Source organism: Mugil cephalus, chromosome 10 (genome assembly GCF_022458985.1).
Source record: "Mugil cephalus isolate CIBA_MC_2020 chromosome 10, CIBA_Mcephalus_1.1, whole genome shotgun sequence".
Taxonomy (NCBI): Eukaryota; Metazoa; Chordata; class Actinopteri; order Mugiliformes; family Mugilidae; genus Mugil; species Mugil cephalus.
The window spans coordinates 25,551,459-25,565,137 of record NC_061779.1 but is presented as its reverse complement, the minus strand read 5'-3'; the positions used below and the strand labels follow the sequence as shown (position 1 = coordinate 25,565,137).

Genomic DNA, 13,679 nt, shown 5'->3' with positions numbered 1-13,679 from the left:
GAGGATCAGAATGAAAGAAACCTTAATTTCATCTCATATATTTGTATCTTCTCTGGGTACTCCAGCTTCTTCCCGAAGCTTTGCTCATTAGGGTAATTGGTTACCCGAAATTGATCCTAGGTGTGCCTATGAGTGTGAATGGTTGTATGTCTCAGTGTTAGCCCTGCAATAGGCTGGTGACCTGTCCAGGATGTATCCCACATCTCACCTGATGCCAGCTGTGATAGGCTCCAGCAACCCCCCGTGACCCCAGTGATGATTTAGCGGTACGGAAGATGAGATGAGATATGTTTGTGTCAGTCCTCACCTGCAGTGAACCACCATTGGCCCCATGTCGTTTGTCCTAGCCCTGGACGACTTACGGACGAAACTGAGCAGTGGCAGAGCAAACTCTGGGACGCCCATGTCAGGCCACTGGGTGTAATGGTACTGTGTCACTGTCCGCTCATTGCTCCGCCCCTTCTGGGAGCCCTGCAGGGGAACAACACCAAAGAGGGAGTCATTAACAGGAAGATACAGTACTAACATTTACTCATTGCCATTAGTTGTGTCATAACCTTTAAGCATACTGGTCCAGGAGCATATGTGAAAAGTTAGTGTTAGAATTAATGTTAATAATTTTTTCTTGTTTTATTTTATTAGCTGCTGTTTTTATCTTAGTTTTATAATCTCAGTTTTTCTCATGTTCTTCCTATTTTTAGTATGGTATATACAGTATGTAATACTTATATATTTGAGCATATAGGAAAGCTCTTCTCTGTATGGATATGAAAAACATAGTGATTCCAAATGGTGTGTTACGTTACTCAGACCTAACCCTCAACTGATAAGATTATGTCTGCCTACACCAGGCTATTATCAACGTAAACTAAAGTTGCTGATCTACTATGAGATGCTGACTCTCGATCATGACGTTTGATGCGTTTCTTTGACCAGTAAAGTACATTCAACTTGTCACTGCTAATTTTTGGGCATCTGTGATGGCTGACCTTTTTGGTGTGGGTGTTCCTAATTGTGAAAGTCCTCTGGGTGTAGTAGGCCAGGACTTGGGTGCTTTTGACTGTCACCAGGAAGCTGCCGTACTCCTCCTGCACCTCCACTGGCCAGTACTGATCACACTTCCTCTGAGGACAGACAAAACATCACATCAAATAATATCATGTCACAATCCCAAAATAACTGTGATGACAGTGTAAATAAGGGGTTGTCTTTATTCACACAAAACAAAGAAAAAGTCAGTCAAATAAAAGCTCATTCCCTGGTTGTATTTTCAGGTTGAGAAAATTAACCAGCATTATGGGCCAGCATTTAACACACAGTATAAAAAATCAAATATAAATTGTGGATTTTGTGTATTTTTCACCAAGAAAGTTGGAGTATTTGAAGTAAAACCTGATGGAGAGGTGTGAAAAACATATTACAAAAACTATACTTAACCTTCATTTAACCAGCTTTTTATGCAAACAAAAATAGCATATACTGTAAGTTCTTAAGCTGGCGCCAAATGCCTTGATCAAAGTCTACTTTGATATATACAACAAATGTTCAGGTATATTTCATCTTATAAATGCTATATAAATTCATCCTCTGACTGGGACATTGAACTGGAGATCTGTTCACTCACTCGTCCTTTCTCCACCAGGTTGGTGATCATGATGATGATGCCGACATTCTGCTCCCAGATCATCTTCCAGAAGTCCTCAGTGCTCGACCTCAGTGGACCCTGAGCGGCGATGTACAACCGTGGCTTCTTGAAACCCTTAAAAACACCAGATACATGAGCTTTGTAACAAAAATCAAAAATCTATAGATGAAGCTTAGGAAAATTTTCTATTAGAACGATGTGTTCACTCATTTTTCATTCCCCTCCCGTGAATGTGGGCTCTATTTCGATATCATTTCCATTTTCCCACACTGTCAAAATCAGTTTGTCCTCAATTGGCACATCACTACTTTCATCCAGTGAACTACTTTCGCATCTTCCCCTAGCCAATCATTCACTCGTCCTTGTTTTTTAAAGTCATGGTCATTTTGTCACTCCATCTGCACCTCCATGGTCATCCTCAACGCCTCTATCAGAGGCTTCTGACTTTCAGCGCCAAGCCAACTTCTTCTTCTCCACCACCATCAGCATCTAGACAGACTGCATCATCTAAAATTCATTTCTACGATACCGTCACTCTTGGAGTCTAACCACCACACTGTTACCTAGAACTTTCATGTTCTTGTTTCCTTAATGAATAAAGCATTCCTCACCTACTTGAAGAACAATACAGAAACTACTGACCTTTTATTTGCTTAACTGATGCAAAAACAATGAAGGAATATCCCACAGCTGCCCATGAAACACTTAAGTCAGGTGTCCAGTTACATTTACACCTTCAAAAAGGTGGAACTATGTATTGAAGAGCTATAGTTCCCAGTCTCTTCCTCCAATATGGATGGAAATAACCACGAATAAAAACTGTGAGTCTGCACGTAACTCATTGAATTTGTTAAGTAAAAGCTAAAATTTGTTTATAACTGATTTATTTGTTGGGGGTTGGATGAGTGTTCATTCAAACTTAATGTGTTGTTTTTAGTCTGTTAAAAATACGTGATGTTGCCCCCTGTTGGCCTGTTGTTTTTAGCATACCTAGTAGCTCTCTATACATTGTGATATGTTGTCACATGGGAGCCGTAGCCATAGAAATCAGAAAAGTTTTTACTTTAAAGTTAAGAGTAAGCTGAAATCTAACGAGTCAGTCTAGTTAAGGCCAGCACAGGAAAGAGTAACACGTTCTCAGCAGAGGGCACCATTCAATCTCTCGCTTTATTTGTTTGATGACCTTCAGATGACTGACAGTGTGAAGTTGCCTTCAGAGTTCGTGGCGCAGACAAACGTGTTGAGCTGGAGAGATCCTCAACATGCTTTTACCAACTTTGTAACCTGTACGTCAGCTCTCCAAGATAGGCCATGACTGATGCGGGGGCACAAAAAGCCCCCGCATCAGTCATGGCCTATCTGCCTTTCACAAAACATGACTCTGGTTCGTTTCAAAGCATAAAGACATGCAAGTCCCCACTAACAACAGCATGTCACATGAACAGGTTTTTGATTCTGGTTTACTGTAGGAGGACAAAGAGGGAAACATGGAGTGTGTCTGAGAATAAAAATAAAATAAAATGGCTTTGGACCGTCTGATATGCAGAAATGAACCTTGAGTTGAAGACTTCAGCTCATCTGAAGTTCATAAAAAGAACTGACAGTTTCTTACATCCACATAGTTTGCATTGATGTAATCTGTCGTCTTCCCATCTTTATCAGCCTGCACCGAAAGCCGCACCCGGCTGTGGTCGTCTGAAATTTAAGTAGAAATGCAACATGTGACCAGAGCAAGAGCAAAATCACTTATGTAAATTAAAAAAGTAAGAGTACCGCTATTTCGCAATAGTCTTATTAGCAAATACACAACGTAGGAACAGTAACTACTGCTGGGCACTGTAGTCCTTACCAAATGATAATGAGTGAATGTTACTGTTCACGAGTAAGTAGGTGGTAAAAACCATTTACCACCTAGCTGAGAGGTGATCACGCTTTTTCAGTCGCTGCCCCCAAACTGTGGAATGACTTTCCTTTGCACATCAGGCGACCGACTGTTACTGTTAAGTTGTTTCATATGATTTTAATTTTGTTACAAATTATTTTATGTGTTCTTTTTCTGTCTTTTACATGTTCTCATGTGTGTGTACAGCAGCTTTGACAGACTGTGTTATTTTTAAAGGGCTTTATAGATAAAGATTGATTGATAAAACCTTGTAATGAAATTCCTATGATTGTGCTGTACTTTAAACATCTTTGTGCGACAACATGCTTCAAATCACGCTGTGTTGATGCATACTCACAGGCCAAGATGTTGCTGTATCTGTTCTTAGTCTTGTTGTCAGGATGGTTGGAGCTGTCAGTGGTCATCCCCATGTCCACAGTGCACACCTGCACCTCCTAGAAACACACGCACACAAAGTAATTAAACCCTTAACCCTTTCAAAGACAAGCAGTGCAGAGTAACTACTGTACATATTTCAGTTCAGTTGAGAGGTTTTGTTACTGTATTTGAGCAGGATTCAACTGCAGTATGTGAGAAAATGTTTAATTCCGAGTGTCGCATTGAACAGAAGCAGTGACGACTGGTATTATAGTGGGTTATACACTCTCTAGAATTTACAACAATAAAAAGAAAATGAATGCCAAAAAAACTCATGAGATAATATTTTAAATGGTACAAGATATATCTGAATGAGGTTTATCACAAACAACGTGTATTACTTAGTTGCTCATACACTTTTTGTCTTTAGAGGATAAAATGTGTGTGAGGGGGCCACTGTCATATTGTGTCATAGATACTGGGTGTATCAATTTTGCTGAGGTCAATAAACAGTTTTAGTTAGGACATGACATTTAACACAATGTGTTGCTGTGCTAACATTTTGTTAACATAAAGCTTTTTTTAGAAATAGAAGAAAAAAGAAAAAATTTGCCACACCTTGACCAAAGTTGCACTTATAAAACATTGATCTTGCTCAGTGACGCAGTGACTTTTAGAAAATACTTTACAAGTGTTGAGGTTTGTATTATTCATCAACCGAGGTGTGGAATCATCAGTATTGAAGACTGAAGCAGAATGTCTGTGAACTAAATGAAAGGTGTGTGACTATTTGTCAGCATTTCAGCACAGAAACATTTGGGGGGAAAATGCAGTCAATCTGAATGAAAAACACTTGTGACCAAGGTTATGTAATAAACCTATAATGGTTGTGCTACTTATACGGAAGCATAATGGAAAAGTGAAAAAAGGACTTTGTCATGTAATAGGCTAACAGGAATACCTGGAAGATCCAATAACAACTGTGAAAAAAAATCTTGAAATTATAGGGTTTTGTTATTGAAAAATGTGAGGGTGGTTAAATCAGTGGTGGGCCGTCAGGGCCTGCAAGGCCTTCTTTGCAGGTCTAAAAAATATCTGAATAACAGACCTAATTATATTTTCCATGAATGCCTATTAAATAATTTCTAAAGGTCTGTTTGCTTCCTTTCATAGATTTTCCCCCGATTGTGCTGCTTCCAAATATGTATTTTCATATAAAATCCTTATCCTTAAAAGTCTCATCCAATCACATTTCAGCTATGATTTGTTGCTAGGGTCAAATAAATCTGCCCAGAGGCCTTCAGAATCAGTTCTGCGGGCCCTACAGCATGAAATACAGGTTGATCAGATGACCAATCAGATTTTGGGTAGAGGACACTGGGGCCTGCTAACAGGCATACAGTGATATCAGCATATTCTCACCCTCTGATTGGATAGTCAGATAGTGGCCTGCCAGAGCTAGCAAACTGCATCTGTTGTGGGCTGTTATAGTTATGTTGATTTAATAATGGTTTTGTCAATGCTCAATGGCAGAAGGAGGAGAAAAAAGGGATTTGGTTGAGCATTTACTGCCAAAGCCATTCCATCAAGATGGACTTGGATGGAAAGGTTGGGCAAATCAGAAGCTACAGAAAAGGATCTGTCAGCCACTTTCAACTAGGAGCAGTTACTGGCTCACAGGCTCAGAGGAAAAGCATGCATATTTTCTTAATGGTGAGTAAAATGAATTATATTTACATCTTTCATGTATTTTTATGACATTTTATTGGATTGACATTGATGCTTCTGCTGGATTTGACATATTTGACTCTGGTGCAAAGCTTCAGTGCAGTTGAGTGCAGAGTTTCCTGCTTTACTAATGACATTCATCTCACTGTATGAGATACTTGGCTATGATGCAACGTCCTGTTTCATTGCGTATTTATATGATGGTGATGGTTTCTATAGCGGTGTCATAACGATCGTACTAAGAGGCGCTTTTCCCCTGGGTTTACCACACCACATTAGCCCCAGTAGTCTGTTTTTTTTTCTGGTGTGTTCATGTGTTTGTTTGTGTATATGTCGTTGCAGAAGTCCATCTATCGTACAACCAGATCCACGATGATCAGTAACATCATTATTTAGATGTGTTCTATAGGAAAAGTGACTTTCAGTGACTTTTCAGTGGTTCCACTGGGTGGAGGGGGAGTGGTTGGTTGTATAAAGCTGGAGGGCACTGAAGGCCCAGGTGGAAAATACTCAGGCCGCCACTGAGTTAAATAATTAAGGTGTTTAGTAGGTTTACAGATAACATAAAATAACATTTTGGCATGGATACAAAGATACACTGTGGGCTACGAGACAAACTCAGTTTTATATTTGTTGACATTTTTAGAGTTAAGTAGCTTTCGTCAAGTCGGCCACATGTAGTATTGCAACAAAAGAAACCTTCTGCAGTTCACAAAGCATGTTAACTCATAGACAACAAAGTAATGTTTGTCTGAGTATTGTTTAAAGTGATGAAGGTTCAATGTTTGTTGGGTAACAATCTTTGTAAAGAAATTAAGCTAAACGCTGCTCCATTATCCAGTTCTTATAACACATCCATGACTTCTTCCTCGGGTGTCTAAAGGAGACATGCCATATGCATCTAAGTTTTTCACACCAAAACTTTTACAAGACAAGACAAAAACTAAGCCACGCCATGTGCTTCAGCATTCATCACTGAGTAAGGATGAAGGCGGGAGGAGAGCGTCTTACCTCATAACTCTCCTTCAGTACCTAATGACCAGGGTGAGGAAGCAGCAGGCAACCAGGACGTTTCCGTGACAACACAGTCAACCAAAGGGGTGCAAGAATACAAATTACCAGACAACACAAAAACACAAGGCAAATTCAACTCACATCACATCTCATGCTATTGCCAACACAAAGGGGAAATCAACATAAAAGACAAATAAGATGATGTAGAAGATTCACAGTTGAGTCTTCTTTTGTAACATCACATATTTTTAAAATCTTTGTCACCATCTCCTGTTTTCAGTCGCAGTAGTGTTCTTTTGGCTGCATCTGTGTGGGGTATACTCTGAGAACTTCAAACGAAATTATTTCTTTTCATCTGTGTTTTCCTTTGGGCCCTTGTCTTTTATATTTCTTTATTCATTCATTTATTTTGTATTTCTTTTTATAAAGTGAGGACGTTTTGTGTTTTGTGTCATTGTACGAGATCATTTTTGGTTGTTGGACTTTGGACAGAAACACACTGTGACTGGTAGCTGTCAGGACAATAATCGGATCATCTTTTCTGTAAAGTGAGGGCCATTTTGGAAATTGAAGACAGATTTTTTGTGTTTTTTGCTGTTTTTCCATGAGTTTCAGTTTTTTCACTTTCATTCAGTTGGTGTCTTCTTATAGGAGTCTGTCTGTTTTACTTCTTGCTTTGTGTTTTACTTATACATCCTTCTACCTGTGACTTTTCTTTAGTTTTGCTATTCTTGTATAGCTGTTTGTTCTATCCTTATTAGCCTCACCTTGATTCTTGTGCATGTCCGGCATTTTTCTCCCATCTATCAAACGTTGACAACCTTGATCAAGATGCTGAACCCAGCAACTTTGAGTTCAGTGTCTTGCCCGAGATTGAGTGAATATGTGTGCACGTGTTTGAACGAGTGGGTAGATGTGTCATTGTGAGACCATTTGCCATGACATTCTTCTATTGATGATTACATTCACTGCTAATGATGTGACAGTAACAATAACCAGTGTGCTATAGAACTAAACATTCCAGTAGTTTGATGTAATGTAAGACGCTCACTTTAATTTGTCAGGGAACTGCTATCATCTAGCTCACTGCCAATTCCTCCGAAGTCTTTATGTTGATTTTTTATTTACTGGCAGCCTCAGAACAAAACAAACCGGAGCTTCGATTCATTAAGTGACTGTCCTGCCAAACATCAGCAGGTAAAAGATCACACTGCTCACAAGAATGAATGGAGGCTCCACACTAAGACATGAGCAGGGCTGCAACATTCATTCTCCATCTGATTATGACATCAGTTCTCTCACATGGGAATGACAACAGTAATTAATATTATTATTATTATCAGTATTGTTGGTCAAGCAGTGTTGCACCCCTGCATCAGGCCAGTACATGGCTCATCATTACCAGTCATCATGCAGCATGCAGGCGACATAACAAAAATTACAACCACAATTCCCTCTCTCTCTCTCTCTCTCTCTCTCTATCTCTCTCTCCCTCTCTCTCTCTCTCACACACACACACACACACACACACGCACACACACCAGACAGTCTGTGCATGCATTTGAATATGAGCTAGACTTTTATTCCCTTATACAGTGGGGGAAATAAGTATTTGATCCCCTGCTGAATTTGTAAGTTTGCCCACTTCCATAGAAATGATCAGACTCTGGTTTTTATGGTTGTTTACTGGTTATGGGTATAGACAGAATATCAGTCGAAAATGCATAAAAAACACACAATCTAAAAGTTATAAATTGTTATGTATTTTATTAAGGGAAATAAGTATTTGATCCCCAAGCACAACACAAGTCAGTACTTTGTAGAGAAACCTTTGTTGGCAAGCACAGCGATGAGACGTTTCTTGTAGTTGGTCACCAGGTTTGCACACAGCGCAGGAGGGATTTTGGCCCATTCATCTTTACAGACAGTCTCTAAATCCTTCAAGTTTCTTGGCTGCCTCTTGGAAACTCGGAGCTTCAGCTCCCTCCACAGGTTTTCGATCGGGTTAAGGTCTGGAGACTGACTAGGCCACTCCATGACCTTAATATGCTTCTTCTTGAGCCACTCCTTTGTTGTCCTGGCAGTATGTTTTGGGTCATTGTCATGTTGGAAAACCCACCCACCCACCGAGGCATCTTCAGTGTTCTTGTTGAGGAAAGAAGGTTTTTGACCAAGATGTTACAGTACATGGCTGCATTCATTGGCCCCATAATGCGGTGAAGTTGCCCTGTACCCTTTGCTGAAAAACAGCCCCAAAACATGATGTTTCCACCTCCATGCTTAACTGTGGGTATGGTGTTCTTTGGGTCATACTCACGTTTTTTCATCCTCCAAACACGGCGGGTCGAGTTAATGCCAAATAGCTCAACTTTGGTTTCGTCAGACCACAGCACTTTCTCCCAAGCCTTCTCTGAGTCATTTAGATGTTCACTGGCAAACTTAAGGCGGGCCTGTACATGTGCCTTCTTGAGCAGGGGGACCTTGCGGGCACTGCAAGAGTTCAATCCATAACGGCGCAGTGTGTTGCCAACTGTTTTCTTGGTGACGGAGGTCCCAACTGCTTCCAGATCATTAACAAGCTCCTGCCGTGTGTTTTAGGCTGCTCCCTCACCTTTCTCATCATCATCCTCACTCCATGAGGCGAGATTTTGCGGGGAGCTCCAGACCGAGGACAGTTGATGGTCCTTTTATGGGTCTTCCACTTGCGAATAATGGCACCAATAGTTGTCACCTTCTCACCAAGCCTTTTGCTGATGGTTTTGTAACATATACCAGCCTTGTGCAGGTCTACAATCTTGTCCCTGACATCTTTTGACAGCTCTTTGGTCTTGCCCATGGTGCTGTAGAAGTTGGAATGTAAGAAACTGATTCTTAGAGCAGGTGTGCTTTATATACATGACGAGTTAAGATCAGGAGTATTGGTAATTAGTTGACTGAGCACAGCTGTGTGCCACATGCGCACCAGCCAATCTGTAGGAGCCTGAATTCTAAGTGAATTGTTGGGGATCAAATACTTATTTCCCTTAATAAAATACATAACAATTTATAACTTTTAGATTGTGTGTTTTTTATGCATTTTCGATTGATATTCTGTCTATACCCATAACCAGTAAACAACCATAAAAACCAGAGTCTGATCATTTCTATGGAAGTGGGCAAACTTACAAATTCAGCAGGGGATCAAATACTTATTTCCCCCACTGTACTTCTATTTCATACCTCAAACTCTCGTTGAAAGCCTTGATTGTCATGAAGTTCAGCAACATGTTTGACAAAGTCCTTTACTGGAAAAGCTGTTTGTTCGTCTGGAAAAAAAAGTAATTAAATTTAAAAAAAAAAAATACAAAAAAATACAAAAAAAACAACAGCAACGCCAACACAATGCCTGTTCCTGATAGGTGGAATCACCAAATATTTCATTCGCCTTTGAGAAGAAAATTAGGCTTTTGGTCTGGATTCTTTAAGACAGTGTGCCTAGAAAATATCTCTTAGATTCGGGACATTTTTGTGATATTTTGGTAAATTCTGGGGGCATTTGTAAGACCTTTAAGGAAAATGTAAGAAATTTAAGACATTTTAGAAAAGTGACAACTTCTCTGAAAGGAATACACATTTACTGTACGTATCTGTGGGAAAGTGAGGAAAATGAAAAAAAAGATGTGGGCACGCTGGACAATTCTGAAACTTTTGGATGGTTAAGGCATTTATGGAACGATGATGTATTTGTAAAAAGTAAGCATTCAGGAAGGTGATATCTTTTTCTGGTCTTCAAAGATTTTTTTTTTTTTTTTTTTTTTTTTACATTTTGGAAAGTTGATGTTCCAGATTTTAAGGTTATGTTACTGTTGCATGTCAGAAAGAACCCTCTCAAGTAGAAATATGTGTTATATGTGTGTTATACCGGATGTTAACGCAGCAGTGGATGTCGCAGCGATGACTCTGGGCGATGAGCTGTGGTCGATGTAGAAGTGAGCCGTCTGAAAGCACATCCTGCGTAGACAACACATTTCATTTCAAGAACATTTCAATGAAATGACCTTATTTTGTTCTCTAAACATAAAATAAATTCAAATGACACAGACACGGAAGCACATCATTTCTAATTATCTGTGTTTTACCAAACTGAGAAAAAATAATTAATGTTAAACTTAAACACAGAAAATCCAGAGCCCAAGGGGAGCAAATAATAGAGCAAACCAACAACACTGCACTGAATCTGAAAGGCAGACGATGCTTTTGTTTTCATGTGATTCGGCGTTAGCCCAGATTCTCCTGGAGAATACGCAGTAATCTTCTCATAAACACAGGAAAAAAGATGTTCTGTTAATCCTTGACAAGTTTTTAAATGGATGAGCCCGCCTCTCTGATGAACCTGTGTTGTCTCAGCCAGAAATGGGCATCAGGGATTATCGCTGACAAAAAAACACAGAGTGAGGGTTGAGCTTGTAGATTAAAGACTGATACGTTGAGAAACTGCTGTGACACACGCAGATGCTCTCCTAGCTGGATTTCCATTTAGAGTGCAGAGTTGCTCAGAGCTGTTCAGCACAGAAGGTCATTTTGTACCTGAACAAGTTATAACTGTATTTTTATTTTTTTATTGTTCAACAAAGGTCAAGAGCTCAACATCATTTTAATTCTCTTCAGCTTTCAATGGCAATAATATTGAACAATATCATGAAGGCATGAGAGGAAGATTATGTGGTATTGTGGTCAACATTTTTGATTTACCAGTAACTATGGTGACCTGTAAAGTTGTTATATTGTGGTCCATGTTTATTATCATGGGACTGTAACCCGTGTTTCTGGGTCTGTTAGTTGACATTCGATGACGACATACAATCTGATAAGCTTTAGGTGTGCTGTGCTGGGGCGCTGTCACCGTCCAATTGTCTTGACAAGTAGGGGTATTCTACATAAGTACGTTAAATGGAATAAAAATGCTCAGTTGTACTACACACCACGTAGACAAGTCAGCATGAATTAAATTTAGTTTCCAAAGTACCTTTTCTGACAAAACAAACTGAATAAACTCATCCATAAGACCGGTGATGTGGTGAGGGTGTGTAGCATTAGAACGGAGGATGTTGCCTAAGCTGCAGACATCTCTGACAACAATCTATAGGATGGTCGATAGGTGTTATTTTTTCTTCAGATTTTCCTCAGTTTGCTAGCAATATGAAGCACTTTCACTGCTAGTGTATTGGTACTGCTTTTTTCTCGTTTGACCTCATTTGATTGGACCAGCATTGACACAGTTCTGCAGTCTCATGCAGTTTCCAAAATAAAAGAAAACTCACATAACTATCGAACTTGCTTTCAATTCCAGCATTCCTGATGTTATGATTTAAAAATTTTAACACTCACTTCTACTGGTAACACATCCTGCTAAAATGTCTTTTTGTCAAAATAAGCAAACCAAGTAGATGTTCTGATAGACGGTAGGTTAGGTGATGTTGTATCTGAGACATCATAGGTAGCTGTTCATTTGCTGCCTTACTGTATCTTCTTGTTTATCCAGTGAGACTGAAACTACTTTATCTGATTACATTGATGTAAAGTGTAAGAAGTTAAGCCTAAAAAAAGAAAAACAGCTGCTGCTCATTAACTAACCCACTGACAAACAGTCTAATGCATCCTATTAGCAGGTGAAAATACATTTTAAACATAACCATGAAGTGTTTGTTTTGTTAAATCCAAAACCTTGTTTAGAATAATGAAGATGTCTGCCCTACTATCCATCTCCATTTGATTGTTGTTGAATCTATTTTCCTCGGCCTCCACTGGAGAAGCTGCTACGTAAAAAAGCTGGATTAGATCAGGTGCTTTTAAAAACTACTGAGCTCCATGTAAGTTTGTTGCACATCTCGCAGCTTGTTGTAAACTTGTAAAGTCAACCAAAATCCCCTCAAACTGCTTGGCCTCAAATGCACAGCAATCCAGCAGTCCAAATGAGCACCGTGTTGTCGCGAGGGAGTGAAAAAGGACACAACAGCAGCAGGATTAGTGTGGTTTGGCCTCCTGCCGCACACCCTACAAGACGCTGACACGATTCCCTGTGTCGGATATAATCAGACGGATGTCCTTTTCTATCCCCTGGCCCTCTCTGGACGCTGCCATCAATGCACTACAGCTGAGGTACATCCTTCACTGAAGACTAATCCCCCTGCTCCTCAGATTATTACCAGCTTAGCACTGCTCAATCTTGGAGATACAACAACAAGCTGAGCGAAAAAACAAGAACAATATGTTGAGTCTTCAAGGCAGATGAGAAATGTACATTCTATGAAAAATATTACTTTTACACTTGACAAGGCGTCTTTTTATTGGATTTCAAAAGTTGGTTATTTCACCTTCTGAGTGTGCAGCAGGAATTGTCAAGATGTTGTCAGCACAAGGAAAAACTTTTGGGTTCACGCTTAAGAACATAATAGAACTTTTTCTTTAACAATGCTCAAAGTAACAAACCAAATCAAGCAAGTGTCAATAAATGACAAAATCTCTCAAGGCCATCCAAAACGAATCAACACTCCAATCTCAAAAGGAAGTGACAGCAACAGCTGAAAGGCTTCATTCAGTACGCCAGCAGCCCGTATTGTTCTGTGAAGGGGCTGTTGGTGAGCAAACACACACACACACACACACACACACACACACACACACACACACACACACACACACACACACACACACACACACACACACACACACAAATAAAAACTCTCAGTACAAGATCAAGATCAACAAGATTAAGATTCTCAGATAAATGTGAAAGTCTACAGGCTAAAGTCGCCACTTGACTACCCCTCCTCCAAATACATGGGATATGATGAGTTTGGAGGGCAGGGTTCAAGGCAGGGTTTGAGCAGCCTGTGTGTTTTTCGAAAAACAGAGTGGATTATTCACATCTTCAAATAATGACCAATGATAACAACAGAATGTGTCGGCAGGACGGGCAGGTTTGAATTTGGTTATAATTGTTGTACAAATGAAATTTATTTTGTCTGCAGTTAGATTTGGGGGAATATTTTG

General features: G+C 39.7%; 1 protein-coding gene across 5 annotated transcripts in view; it reads right to left on the bottom strand.

Annotated features, from left to right (window-relative positions):
- ptprz1a (protein tyrosine phosphatase receptor type Z1a) overlaps nt 1-13,679 on the bottom strand; it is a 78,307-nt gene that overhangs the window by 5,385 nt on the left and 59,243 nt on the right. For 4 of the 5 annotated variants that reach the window (XM_047597022.1, XM_047597023.1, XM_047597025.1 and 1 more), the window contains 8 exons: nt 10,549-10,637; nt 9,867-9,952; nt 6,645-6,665; nt 3,886-3,982; nt 3,258-3,340; nt 1,625-1,759; nt 990-1,124; nt 308-471 (listed from right to left, as the gene is read on the bottom strand). In XM_047597022.1, coding sequence (XP_047452978.1) covers nt 308-471; nt 990-1,124; nt 1,625-1,759; nt 3,258-3,340; nt 3,886-3,982; nt 6,645-6,665; nt 9,867-9,952; nt 10,549-10,637 — 810 coding nt within the window. The remainder of the gene's footprint in view (nt 1-307; nt 472-989; nt 1,125-1,624; nt 1,760-3,257; nt 3,341-3,885; nt 3,983-6,644; nt 6,666-9,866; nt 9,953-10,548; nt 10,638-13,679) is intronic. The other variant, XM_047597024.1, reaches the window with a different exon arrangement.